Source organism: Dysidea avara, chromosome 1 (assembly GCF_963678975.1).
Source record: "Dysidea avara chromosome 1, odDysAvar1.4, whole genome shotgun sequence".
Taxonomy (NCBI): domain Eukaryota; kingdom Metazoa; phylum Porifera; class Demospongiae; order Dictyoceratida; family Dysideidae; genus Dysidea; species Dysidea avara.
In genome coordinates, this window is record NC_089272.1 from 47097856 (window position 1) to 47113162 (window position 15307).

At 40.7% G+C, this 15307-nt stretch overlaps 1 protein-coding gene across 1 annotated transcript in view; it reads right to left on the reverse strand.

Annotated features, from left to right (window-relative positions):
• The window catches only part of LOC136250687 (uncharacterized), a 42478-nt gene that overhangs the window by 24478 nt on the left and 2693 nt on the right, over positions 1–15307 (reverse strand). The window contains exon 2 of the mRNA XM_066042916.1: positions 700–741. Within this exon, the coding sequence (XP_065898988.1) occupies positions 700–741 (42 nt within the window). The remainder of the gene's footprint in view (positions 1–699; positions 742–15307) is intronic.

Sequence of the window (15307 nt, forward strand, 5' to 3'; positions counted from 1 at the left end):
GGTAGACAAAACTTGCATTGTGGGAAAATGGTACAGGGTGTAGTTAGGTGTCATTTTAAAGCTCTTTTCTCATAGAACAACATATCCAAAGTATCAGGATATGTTAACAGGCCTTAATTTAATTTTTAAGGTGCCGAGGACAAATGTCCTTACATATTCACAAATGTACAGACATAGAGTCACATTGTACAGACATGAGCTAGAGGAGCACTTTATACATACTGCGAGAGTTTTCATTGAAAGTTTTGAGGTTAAACACAACCACATAGCTGCAACATATCACCAGGCTGTGGTCATTACAGCTGCTGGTGATAGCAGTACACAAAGGGGAGGTGGCACTGGTAAATCCTTGGGTTGGGAAAATGTAGTATCTCCTAGCAACCAAGTGACAGTTATTGTTAGCACTACAAACAAACATGTACACATCAGCTATTATGGTACCACTATTGGTTTTGCAAGGACATGTGTATCAGCCCAAAACTAATTATGTGCAGACATTGTGCTATTTGTGCGGATTTTGTAATGACCGCACGTTAATTTAAGGCCTGTGTTAATCTCCATTAATTTCACATAGAATGATATGAAAACTGCTTTTATATCATCTTTCCTGGATACTGTACATAGCCTTTTTCGTATTTGACTATCAGACTGTTATGATATATTTAATCAAGGTGCATTGTGTACATAATTGCCACTTACCAGGCCTTTTAGTAGAGTATGTTGGTGGTGTAGGAGTAGTACCTATTATTCAACAAGAAACATTATCACATTATCAAGACACATGGTAGTGTGTCATGTGGCCAAGAAAGCCAGCATACCACACTGTGCATACATATAATTACAGGAAGAAAGAAATACAATTTCATGCATGCATAGCTCCATGATCCTTCTCCAAAGCACACCATTTTTAAACCAGGCGCATGCCCATAACTGGCTGAAGGTCAGCTGAGGGCATATGCCTGGTTTACTGAAATTAAAATGTGTGTGTACCTATACCTATCTATTTAACTATGTTTGTCTGTGCACACCCACGTGAGTAAACCCATTAGTGATAAAACAGCCAGAATATAAGAATTGAAAACTAAATGGAATCTGTAATAATCTTCTGCACAGGTAAACCTTGTTCTGAGGTGATTTCTTATCAGTGATTTGCGTAGTTTGCTGGAACATGGAATACCCAGCACTCTCTAGTGGCAGCCATTTTCATTGCCTGCACACTTGGATAGTCTCAGCTTATATTGATCCTTTTTTTTTTTTTTTTTTTTTTTTTTTCAATTTATTTAAACAGGGAAGGTAGCATCAGCAAAGCTGTTTTTCAGCTACGCCCTGTATACAGCGTACATGTATAAAACTACATACATTTACAAATTAATATTAACTACAATTATATTGTTCTAAATAGCTACTCCTGAATTGAAATAAAGTTGATGCGTGATACAAAGCAGCTGGCAGAGCGTTCCACAATATAGTACCTCTGTAATATAAGGTACTATATCCTGCTGTTGTTGTTCACTTGTGCTCTCCTTAGCACCACCAGGAGTGCCAAAAACTTGCTATTTCTCTTCTGAATGAGCTTTCCCCTACTACTAGTCATTGAGTAGTCAAATCAAATATGCCAATTCTGTGACTGACTTCTGGACACATGTTTCAATGATGGAATTAAGTTCTATAGACCTTACCTAATAAATTTACCCACCAGGTTTCCCCCAGATGTCGGATTTTTTTAAGAGGGCAGGTTTCAATAAACAATAATGGTTACTGGAACATTGTTTTTGAGCTATGATAGTAGCTGTACTTAATCTACTTATTGCAATTGGTTACATCAACCATGATGAAGGAAGCACAGAAAGACAATTCCATTTGATAGTACAGGTTGTCTGTCAAGACACTCTAATAATGCACTCACCCTAATACTATGGCCATGTTCAATATCAGTCACACATGCACATCATAGCTATGTGTTATAACAAAAAGTAAGCAAACTAGTGTATTTATAAATTACATGAACTAGGGATCCAAGTAATAAATCTAGTAAAACAAGAGGTGTGATTGATGGTATGACAATAATAACTGTGGATATTTTAAAGTCACTAGTATTTTAAAAACTGCTGATTTAAAAATGAAGTAGGGATGTATGCAATAAAAAGTAGTGAAACAAGAGATGAATGATACATGCTATTATGTACAGCATAGCTCGATGGGAAAGTCACTACTTTGGCATTGAACAAAATTACTGTTATAGCAAATGTGCCAAAGTAGGGACTTTAACATCAAGCTATGCTGTAATAGCACGCATTATTCATCTCTTGTTTCACTACTTTTTACTGCATAGACCCTACTCCATTTTTAAAAATACTAGTTGTTTAGTTTTTTGTTGTAGCAGAGCTATCTACAATGTAACTTGTGACTGTTCTATTAGAATATCTTACATGACTGTTGTATTAGAGTATATCTCGAGTCAGCCAGGGGTGTGCAGCTAGCAAGGGCTGGGGTGAGGTCATCTTGTTTGATAAGTAAATAGATACATTATTAAGAGGTGCATGTGGCCTCCATACTCTATCACTATTAGTTTACCTATATAGACCTCTATTTGATGGGCGTGGTCGCAAACCTATCAAGTATGGGACCTCAATCAGGAAGTTGCAGTTATCTAGCTAGTATCTCTCTTCTATAGTAGCACCGGGACTGAAGCACTTCTGCAATACAGATCTGAAATAATTCTGTGGCATCTAAATATGCTGCTGAAAGAAAGTGTTGATATGGAAAATTAATGCCTCGATATGGATTCATTGGACGAAGAAGAAGACGAGCAACCTGATTGAAGATAAATGAAAAGACAAGACGCAGAGAGTCTATGCTTGTCAGAACCCCAAAAGGCACATCCCACTGATGAGTTTGTTATTGTGGTGGAAAATGGTGGCTGTGTACTGCTTTGTTTGGCCTCTAGCCTTGCGACTGGTCAGACAGTGAGACTAAAATTCGAGTTTTGGCAATTTTTAAATAATTTTATATTTGGCCACCTGTAAGTGTTTATATAATGCTGTATTATATATTATATAGACTAGTGCTATTTTGTAAAGGTGATTTTTGTCATGTTAAATGTCTCTAGGATGACTTTTAAATGCAGAATTTTGGGTAGTGCATGAAATTTTCGAGGCGATTCCTACTTAAACAGTACTACTGTACCATTGATTATAGGTATGTATGAGGCTATTATGCTCCAAAAATTGAACATTATGCTTTTGAGCAGTACTCAAAAAGTCACCTATTATGCTTTTGAGAATTTCCCGTTATTCCCAAAATTATGCCACCATAATTGGCTAATAATGCCAGTTTATTGCTGTATCAGGCCATTTTCATTGATGTTTAAGCTTCAAATAGTCTTGAATTCTTTAGCTGGTTGCTGTATTAGAGTATTTCATTTCAATGTGACTGCTTTATTAGAGTAAATAATCTTCAGCGACTGTTCTATTAGAATTTATGACTGCTCTATTAGAGTATCTCAATCTTTTTTAACGGAATTGTGCAATCTGCAGATTTTCCTACTTATAATCACCTCAAAATGCTAGCATAATTCCTGATTCCCACACACACCTATTATGCCAGAAATTATGCCGGCATAATCGCCGTATCCCTAGTTGATTAATACATTTAATATTGGCTCAAGACATTAAGCACCACATTATTTGCTATGCACTTTAGTTGACAGTGTCTCAAAGTCACTGCATTTAACAGCACTATAAACTAAATTGTGAAAGCTGAACTACATACCTTCATTTCCAAGTCCACAGCTTAAAATTAATCCCACAATTGATCTCTTAAAGAGCCATTATACTATTGTAGCAGAGAGAAAACAAAATTTCAGCTGATAAATTCCTGGAATGTACTAACAAGAATGGAGGAAACATATCAACTCTGAAATATTTTCCACTGCTCGTTAGTGTGTTTTTGAGCACTGATAGTAATACTCCAGTATATGGCATGCATTTCCACATGTGTAAAAGTTGTATAATTATATACATAATGCACCCAATAAATTGGGTTGGATTATGACCCAAGAGTGGAATATTTACAAAACCTGATGGGATGCTATAAAATAGTTGTGTAATATACTTTGTGTGCAGTTCAAAGGCACCCATTTGTAGCATATTATATGGCAATAGTAGGATTTACAATTTTTAATGAAGTTTAAATCCTTTAAACATAGTTAATGGTGGGAGCAGAACGCCAAATCTCCTCCTGTCAGCAGTAGGACGGCACTAATAAGAAATAGCGCTTTAATAATAAGAATATTGACGCATGTGCAGTTGTCACACGAGGCCAGCTGAGCAGCCACTAGTGAGTGTTACCCCTTAAACAGGATGAAATCTAAGTCCAAGAAGAGAAACTCTACTGCCAAGGGCGGCACTACATCTCGTTCAAGACAGATGGACTCTGCTTCTACGCGCGGCTCTCGTTCTACTAGTACTCGCAGCTCTGGATCTGATGTTGCTACCACCCGTTCAATGAAGTTCAAGACGAGCAACACACAGCAACAGTAAGAGAAAGGTGATTCAAGCGCCACCGTCACAAGATCAACATGTAAGAGAAAAGCCACAGAGTCAAACAGCCAGCAGAGTAAATGCCAGAAGACTCGTCCTTTAACTACAGACGATATTCCTACCAGAAAGGCATTTCCAGAGTCGTCTAACCCCGAGCCCTTGGAAGAAACCGCCCACATCAACAATGGCACAGACTCCGAAGACAGTGATGAATTCGGTGAGCACAATATATATATATATATATATATATATAAATTTAGGGTTAAATCCTAAGAATTCGGTTGCACAGTGCCCGTGATGACACTATGCAAGGGTGGACTCCCATCATAGCATCTTCCTTCCAATGCCCCCACCTACCCCTTGCCTTGAAACATCACGGACCCTCTAACCTGTCATGTACTGTAGTCTGATTGTGTGCATTCATCTACAACCCACCACCCCCCATCCCTTAAGTTTGTGAGGTATAATTGCAAGAGACTGCATGTTCAGCAAATGCACTGTTACTAGTGGGGCTGTCAACACCTCTTAATAGTGGCTTCACCATATTAAACACCAATCAATATCTTTGCTATTACCAAATGCTGCCACTTAATACCTCTGCTTACCATCAGAGACATGCTATTTCATTGGAGCATATCTGACAATTGCCCCCCCTTCCAACTGGTGTCTGTAGCATATTATATACCTACCTCATTCCTCCTTAGCCTTTGAGGAACTCCCAACTGCCATAGAACTGAGAGATGAGATCATCCCGACAATCCCCCCCCCCCCCCCCTCAGATGCCACACACACCAAACATCAGGTTGATCACCAATTACCTATCTTACTTAGTGACGGCTTACCACCAGTACCGGCCAGGTTGGTGAAAAGAGTCAAGCAAGGGATGTTTGTCGAAATGGCAGAGCTATTCCCAGATTACCTAAGTTCCGCAGAAGCCAACACCGGAGACCAACCCACTAGCTCAAAGACAAAACTCCAGGAGGTGAACAACATTCTTGACTGGATACAGTGCTTTGGGGTATATATGGCAATACTCTTCCGTTCTGCACCACAACGGGTTGCTGACCTGGTGGGCTATCAAAGCTTGATTATTTCTGCCTCACTATATTACCGGGAAGGTCGTTGGGCAATCTACGACCGGAGATTCTGCCTAAAAGCATCTGCCTCCAATATAAAGAAATGGTCGGCCATCGATGTCACCATATGGAATACAGTATTCCCCGATCATGCTTTAGGGAATTATCAATCTGGCCGATCTCAACTGACAATCCCAGCTAACTCCTATCGCCTGCCCCGCCAACCAGCATTCAATAACAAGCAACAAATCTGCCTGAACTGGAATGAAAACCCAGAGGGATGCTCTCGCTCCACATGCCGCTATGAGCACATATGCTACCGTTGTGTACACAACCCCCGTGTTACTGATAAACGTCATAAGGCTATAGAATTCCCACACACAAAGAAGAGGGAAGCCACCCAACCGCAAAAGGAGCCACCAGCATTAATGAGCCTATAAGCGCACAGTACAGAACTTATTTGCTATGTAACTGTTCTTAATGTTGTTGCTTTAAATTTTTTTCTCCCCCTTTACCTTGCTTTAATTGTACATGTGTCAACACATTTCATTAATATTGCAATTTCCGATGTGCCATACTTTAATATTAAATATACCTTAGTTAGCACACTCGACGGCTTAGGCCACTGCATGCGTTTCCACTTAACACAGATCTTTCCTTGCAGCCTTCTCAAGGGAAAACGTTATCAGAGTACACCTGAAGGACATCTGCAGCCCATATCAAGAATGGGTCCCAGCTTGGACTGCTTACCTTTCTGACTTGGCTGCCAACATCAAGGTACCACAGGAAGCTACTGCTATCACGACACCATTGATTCCAAAAAACTGGGCATTACTACTATCAAGCCATCCCAACCAGGAGCTAGCACAATTTTTCATTACTGGAATTTCACATGGCTTCCGCAATGGCTTCAAAAAACCTCCCAAGCCCCTTAAGTCAGCAAAACGTAACCTGGAATGTGCTCTCCATCATCCAGACATTGTTACACAGTACCTTGCTAATGAGATTGCCCAGCACCGGATTGCTGGTCCTTTCAAGTGACATGTCATCCCAGAAGCACACATAAGTAGATTTGGGGTAATCCCAAAAAACCACCAACCTGACAAGTGGCGTCTAATCATTGACCTGTCCCACCCAGCTGGTCGGAGCATCAACGATGGCATCTCAAAGAAACTCTGCTCCCTTACAAACATCACTGTTGATTCCGCCATTCAGTACATTCAGCAACTAGGACAAGGCACTCTACTAGCCAAAATTGACATTAAAAGTGCATTCCGGCTTCTACCTGTCCACCCCTGTGATCGTCACCTGCTGGCAATGGACTGGAACCGTGACATCTACATTGATACTTACTTACCTTTTGGACTTCGATCAGCTCCAAAATTGTTCAATGTACTAGCTGACCTGCTATCCTGGATACTCACACAGAAGCAAATTTCGCCAGTCCTCCACTACCTGGATGATTTCTTAACTTTAGGACCTCCAGGATCCTCAACCTGCACCCATAATTTATCCACTATCAAAGAAATATGTTCCACACTTGGTATTCCACTTGCTCTGGAAAAGGTGGAGGGGCCATCACACTGCCTCACCTTTTTGGGCATCACTTTGGACACCAAAAGAATGGAGGCTCGTCTGCCAAAAGATAAATTACAACGAATTCGCAAACTTTTGGCAACTTTACTTAGCAAGAAGAGTGTACAAAGAGGGAAATACTATCACTAGTGAGATTGTTGCAGCACGCTACAAAGGTGGTAAAACCTGGTTGCACATTTGTAGCCAGAATGTACAGCAAGGCAGCCCGTCTCAAACGCTTATCATTCTTCACCCGACTCTTGAAAGCATTCCGCTCAGACCTGAGGTGGTGGCACTTATTTATACACAATTGGAATGGCGTGAGCTTCCTGGAATGCTTGTCACCACCATTGCCACCAGGCACTCAAATCGAAACGGATGCATCAGGCACCTGGGGATGTGGTGCCCTGTTTCAGAATATCTGGCTTCAACTGAAGTGGTCCACAGAATGGAAGCGAATGGATATTATGGCGAAGTGGCTAGTCCCAATTGTTCTCAGTTGTGCAATTTGGGGCCCTCTACTTCCCAAAAAGATATTGGAATTCAAGTGTGATAATCGCGGCCTTGTTGATGCCATCAACAAAGGTTCATCAAAGGAACCTGTAGTCATGCACCTGTTAAGGTGCCTGTGGTTCTTCTCAGCCTTTCACAAAATCACAGTCAGAGCTTCACACATCCCGGGAGTACTCAACACTGCAGCAGACATGCTCTCTAGGAATGGGACAGCTCAATTTTTAAGTTCTCATCCTTACGCTTCTCATATTCCGACACCAGTGTCAACCCCGCTGCTTAGGATTGTCTCCCCAAGATGCCTCGACTGGGCCTCCCCAGCTTTCCAGACGCATTATTTACTTGACTAGGAAAGACACATCCCACTTACATCACCAGTGACAATAACTAACCACACATAATGTCAACACGTATACATGCATAATTTAATTTAGATTGATCTTGTATGTCCTTAATGTTGTACAACACTTCTTAATCATACTTGTATATTGTAATTGCATGCACTTTTCAGCACATCCAACCCATCTCAATGTGCTGCCTCACCCCTTGTAGGTAGTCCAGAACTATCTCTCAATGCTGGTACTCTGGACCAGGGCCAGCTCCACACTTCAGCTCGTCAGTTCCTTGAAGCAGGGTTGGCCAAAGCAACTAGAACTACCTACGCAGCAGGCATACAGCGATACACCAATTTCTGTAAGGCTGCTAAGCTCTCCACTACTCCAGCAACAAAGTCCACACTAATATTATTTGTAACACACCTGGCAACTGCTAACATTTCACAGGCGTCCATTAAAGACTATCTCTCAGCCATTCGACACATTCATGTCTTACAGGGCCTGCATGACCAGTTCAGCCAACAGCTTACACCGCGGCTCCAGATTATCCTAAAAGGTATCACGAAGCACCAGGCACTCACTCACCCTCCCAGAGTATGCCTCCCAATTACCATTCAAATCCTTAATCAAATTCGATGCATTCTTTCACACAAGAGGCCCTCCTACTCAGACACTATGCTTTGGGCAACATGCTGTCTTGCCTTCCTCGACTTCTTGCGGGTCAGCGAATTTACTATTCCCAGTGCAAATTCATATGACTCTTCCTGTTACCTGTCTTTCAGGGACGTCGCCATAGACAGCAGAGATAACCCCCGCCTAATGAAAATTTTCATTAAGCAGTCAAAGAGCGACCCCTTTAGAATAGGCATAAACATTTACTTGGGTGCCACGGACAGTGTCATTTGCCCAGTAAAAGCTATCTAATCCAAAACAGCCAAGCTGTAAAAAAAGTGTGCGGCCCTCAGAAAGGCTATGGTGAAAAAAGATGTGAAATCCAAGGTGGCGGCCAAGAAATGGCTGTGATGGTAGGTTAATGGTAAAAATTTTAATAATGACAATTCAGGTGAATTTTTGTGCCGCTTCACAAAATTTACCTAAATTGTCATTATTAAAATTTTTACCATTAACCTACCATCACAGCCATTTCTTGGCCGCCACCTTGGATTTCACATCTTTTTTCACCATAGCCTTTCTGAGGGCCGCACACTTTTTTTACAGCTTGGCTGTTTTGGATTAGATTTCATTTCCTTTTGTACTTGTATACCCCAAAGCCTGCCTATGGCCAGCTTTGGGACTTTTTAAACCTATTTTTTTCTTTACTACAGGAAGAAGAAAAGATGAAGTAGATGTACTTTAAATATTTTATCAGTAAATGTACAACTTATACATAATTATAATACATATGTGACCGGATTTGCGAAAAGGGGCCTTCCAAACACATCCAATTTGCCAACTTTGACAATTGATAACTTCAGATTGGAAAGAGCTATTGCCTTGAAATTTGGGCAGTGGTGCGCACCACTATAGCTGAATACATGGTGAAATATTCAGGTTAATATGTTACTTGAACACTGAGTTATGATCTCCAGCGTTTGCGGAATTGGATGTGTGTGGAAGACCCCTTTTTGCAAATCCGGTCACACATATTGATTACAGAAATCTCCATGGTGGTTTCTTTGTAACTGAACACTCTACAAGATGACTTCTTCTATAGCTGATTTCTCTACAGGGTGATGTGTTTGTAGCTGAATTCTGTACAGGTGATTTGTGTGCAGCTGAGCTCTTTACAGAATGGTTTCTTTGTAGCTGAACTCTCTAAAAGGTAACTTCTTCTAACTGATCTTTCTACAGGGCAATTTGTTTCTGGCAGAATTTTCTACCGGGTGATTTCTTTGCAGCTGAACTCTCTACATGGTGGTTTCTTTGTAGCTGAACTCTCTACAAGGTAATTTCTTCTAGCTGATCTCTCTACAGGGAGATTTGTTTGTAGCTGAACTATCTACAAGGTAACTTCTTATAGCTAATCTCTCTACAGGGTGATTTGTTCGTAGCTGAATTCTGTACAGGTGATTTGTTTGCAGCTGAGCTCTTTACAAAATGGTTTCTTTGTAGCTGAACTCTCTCCAAGGTAACTTCTTCTAACTGATCTTTCTACAGGGTGATTTGTTTGTAGCTGAACTATCTACAAGGTAATTTCTTCTAGCTGATCTCTCTACAGGGTGATTTGTTTTTAGCCGAATTCTGTACAGGTGATTTGTTTGCAGTTGAGCTCTTTACAGAATGGTTTCTTTGTAGTTGAACTCTCTACAGGGTGATTTGTTTGTAGCTGAAATCCCTACAAGGTAACTTCTTCTAGCTGATCTTTCTACAGGGCGATTTGTTTGTAGCTGAGTTCTCTACAGGGTGTTTGTTTGCAGCTGAATTCTCTACATGGTGGTTTCTTTATAGCTGAACTCTCTACAAGGTGACTTCTTCTAGCTGATCTCTCTACAGGGTGATTTATTTGTAGCTGAACTCTCTACAGGTGATTTGTTTGTAGCTGAACTCTTTACAAGGCGATACTTCTAGGTTATCTCTCTACAGGATTCCTTGTTTCTAACTGAACTCTCAACAGGGTGATCTGTTCATAGCTGAACTTTCTACTGGGTGATTTGTTAGCAGCTGAACTCTCTAAATGGTGGTTTCTTTGTAGCTGAACTCTCTACAAGGTAATTTCTTCTAGCTGAACTCTCTACAGGGTGACTTCTTTCTAGCTGATCTCTCTACAGGGTGATCTGTTCATAGCTGAACTTTCTACAGGGTGATTTGTTTGCAGCTGAACTCTCTACATGGTAGTTTCTTTGTAGCTGAACTCTCTACAATGTGACTTCTTCTAGCTGAACTCTCTACAAGGTGACTTGTTTCTAGCTGATCTCTCTACAGGGTGACTTGTTTCTAGCTGAACTCTCTACAGGTGATTTGTTTGCAGCTGAACTGTCTACATGGTGGTTTCGTTGTAGCTGAACTCTCTACAAGGTAACTTCTTCTAGCTGATCTTTTTACACTGCATATTTGTTTGTAGCTGAGTTCTCTACAGGGTGATTTGTTTGCAGCTGAACTCTCTACATGGTAGTTTCTTTGTAGCTGAACTCTCTACAAGGTGACTTGTTTCTAGATGATCTCTCTACAGGGTGATAGCTGAACTCTCTACAGGTGATTTGTTTGTAACTGAACTCCCTGCAAGGTGACTTCTTCAAGCTGATCTCTCTACAGGGAGATTTGTTTGTAGCTTAACTCTCTACAGGTGATTTGTTTGCAGCTGAACTCTCTGCGTGGTAGTTTCTTTGTAGCTGAACTCTCTACAATGTGACTTCTTCTAGCTGAACTCTCTACAGGGTGACTTGTTTCTAGCTGAACTCTCTACAGGTGATTTGTTTGCAGCTGAACTCTCTACATGGTGGTTTTTTTGTAGCTGAACTCTCTACAAGGTAACTTCTTCTAGCTGATCTTTCTACAGGGTGATTGATTTTTTTGCAGTTGAACTCTTTACATGGTGGTTGCTTTGTAGCTGAACTCTCTAAAAGGTGACTTCTTCTAGCTGAACTCTCTGCAGGATGATTTGTTTGCAGCTGAACTCTCTACATGATGATTTCTTTGTAGCTGAACTCTCTACAGGGTGATTTGTTTGTAGCTGAAATCCCTACAAGGTAACTTTTTCTAGCTGATCTTTCTACAGGGCGATTTGTTTGTAGCTGAGTTCTCTACAGGGTGATTTGTTTGCAGCTGAACTCTCTACGTGGTAGTTTCTTTGTAGCTGAACTCTCTACAATGTGACTTCTTCTAGCTGAACTCTCTACAGGGTGACTTGTTTTTAGCTGATCTCTCTACAGGGTGACTTGTTTCTAGCTGAACTCTCTACAGGTGATTTGTTTGCAGCTGAACTCTCTACATGGTGGTTTCTTTGTAGCTGAACTCTCTACAAGGTAACTTCTTCTAGCTGATCTTTCTACAGGGTGATTTGTTTGTAGCTGAATTCTCTACAGGGTGATTTATTTGCAGCTGCACTCTCTACAAGGTGACTTCTTCTAGCTGAACTCTCTACAGAGTGATTGATTTTTTTGCAGCTGAACTCTCTACATGGTGGTTTCTTTGTAACTGAACTCTCTACAGGGTGATTTGTTTGTAGCTGAACTCTCTACAGGGTGATCTGTTCGTAGCTGAACTCCCTATAAGGTAACTTCTTCTAGCTAATCTTTCTACAGGGCAATTTGTTTGTAGCTGAGTTCTCTACAGGGTGATTTGTTTGCAGCTGAACTCTCTACATGGTAGTTTCTTTGTAGCTGAACTCTCTACAAGGTGACTTGTTTCTAGATGATCTCTCTACAGGGTGATAGCTGAACTCTCTACAGGTGATTTGTTTGTAACTGAACTCCCTGCAAGGTGACTTCTTCAAGCTGATCTCTCTACAGGGAGATTTGTTTGTAGCTTAACTCTCTACAGGTGATTTGTTTGCAGCTGAATTTCTACATTATGGTTTCTTTGTAGCTGAACTCTCTACAACGTAATTTCTTCTAGCTAATCTCTCTACAGGACGATTTGTTTGTAGCTGAACTCTCTACATGATGGTTTCTTTGTAGCTGAACTCTCTACAAGGTGATTTCTTCTATAGCTGATCTTTCTACAAGGCGATTTGTTTGTAGCTAAACTCTCTACATGATGGTTTCTTTGTAGCTGAACTCTCTACAAGGTGATTTCTTCTATAGCTGATCTTTCTACAGGGTGATTTGTTTGTAGCTGAACTCTCTACACGTGATTTGTTTGCGGCTGAATTCTCTACATGATGGTTTCTTTGTAGCTGAACTCTCTACAAGGTAACTTCTTCTAGCTGATCTCTTTACAGGGTGAATTGTTTGTAGCTGAACGATCTACAAGGTAACTTCTTCTAACTGATCTCTCTACAGGGTGATTTGTCTGTAGCTGAACTCTCTACAAGGAAACCTCTTTTAACTGAGCTCTGTACAGGGTGAATTGTTTGTAGCTGAACTATCTACAAGGTAACTTCTTCTAGCTGATCTCTCTACAGGATGATTTGTTTGTAGCTGAACTATCTACAAGGTAACTTCTTCTAGCTGATCTCTCTACAGGGTGATTTGTTTGTAGCTGAATTCTGTATAGGTGATTTGTTTGCAGCTGAGCTCTTTACAGAATGGTTTCTTTGTAGCTGAACTCTCTACAAGGTAACTTCTTCTAGCTGATGTATCTTGTATCTACAGGGTCACTAGTTTGTAGCTGAATTCTCTACATGGTGGTTTCTTTGTAATTGAACTATCTACAAGTTGATATCTTCTAGCTGATCTTTCAACAGGGTGATTTGTTTGTAACTGAACTCTCTACAAGAAAACTTCTTCTAACTGATGTTTGAACAGGGTGAATTGTTTGTAGCTGAACTCTCTACAGGGTGATTTGTTTGTAGCTGATCTCTATACAGGTTACTTATTTCTAACTGACCTCTTGAATTCTGTTCAGGGTGACTGCTCTATTAGGATGACTGCTCTATTAGAGTATCTCGATCTCGCACTTGCTACACCAAGTTGGATTTCGTGTTATAACTCCGTGGCTTTAAGTCTGATTCTTCTACACCATTGAAGAGCCTTTCTAAGATGATTACTCCATCTGTACAGTGAATTTCAAAGCATTACCCCAAGCGGTTTATCTGGTAGGTGTGGCAAGTATTCGTTTTTTATTAGCTAATCTCGGTTGTGTAATTATTACACACTGTTGGTTTTGTTGTTGTATCTTCCTGGTTTTTAGCTCGATTTCTTTCAAACCACAAAAGGTTTGAGGTTCAATAGTTAACCTATTCACCCACCGATTTTCAGCTTCGTCCCATACGCGGTTTACCCTGTAGGCGTGACAACATATTGGTGTTATTTTTCGTGCATAATTGCTCATAACTCTTTGCCTGTTTACGGAATTCCAGCCAAAGTTGGTACCGAGATGCGCCTTTATACCCCCCTTCTGTGTGCCAAAGTTCAAGGCGATCGGATAACGCGTGTGCATTTTATAGCAGTTTTTGTAAGTGTGCGAAAAGAGGAAGAAAATAAGAAGAAAAAAAAACGAAGAAACTAAGCCAATTTTTGAAGTCCCATATCTCAGGAATGCCTGAAACGATTTTGCTCAAATTTGGAATGTGGAGTACTGAAGTTGGAGGGAATGTACACAGCAAAATTCGTCTTGTTTCATCAAGGCAGCACAGAGCTACGGAGGTGCGAAAATTGCGTTTTCTTTCTTCCTGTCAATATACTCACGGGGTTGCGTGCCGGCTTCTTGGGCCGCACGACACACTACCGTGTGTCTTGATACTACCTTACTTGGCTATGAGAGGTGGCCAGGCTGGGCCTCTTCATGACTCAGGAAGGACATGGCCTCACCCGCCAAATGTTTAGTTCAAAGTTGAACTCCCTGCTGATCACACTTAAGCTGGACCAGAAGCATTACAATACCCACAGTTTTCGAATCAGGGCTGCAACCAAGCCAAGATACCTGACAGCCACATTAAAATGTTAGGACGCTGGCAAAGTAATGCCTATCAGAGCATTATCAAGACACCACCATCAGAGCTCTCCAAGCTAACTAAGAAATTGGCAATGAGCCTGTAAGTGGAACCTTCTCAAATAAATGTTACTCACTTTTTTTCTATGTGTACTCCCTATACATTTGAATAAAGTAATGTATTATGAATCAGTTATGCATACTCCCGCGCAATAGAAATACATAGACACGAATAAAGGAGTATAACAATATTGGGGGAGACACATAACACATGTATACAATAGTTAATAATCATATACTATTTACCACAAGAGGCTACTTGGGAGAAAGGTTCCACCATCCTTCGATGGTCCCCCTTTCTGTGGCTTGAGTACAAGGAATTCGGAGGAATGAAAGCAATTCCATGACTCCGAATTCCACCTTACTCAAGTATCCATTGTCTTAAAACAAAAGAGCCCATACATGTTTGGCCACAAAAAATAGAGATGAATATTTATCCAGCAAAGGTAGTCGAGACCCCATACATTTACCAAACTACCCCCACAATCAATAGATTGTGGGAGGCAAAGAATGCTCATGGGAATGGTGGCTATTGATACATTCACTCCAAACAGGTGAGCGACCAACATTAAATGAAATTTAAATCCTTTAAACATAGTTAATGGTGGGAGCAGAACGCCAAGTCTCCTCCTGTCAGCAGTAGGACGGCACTAATAAGAAATAGCGCTTTAATAAGAAT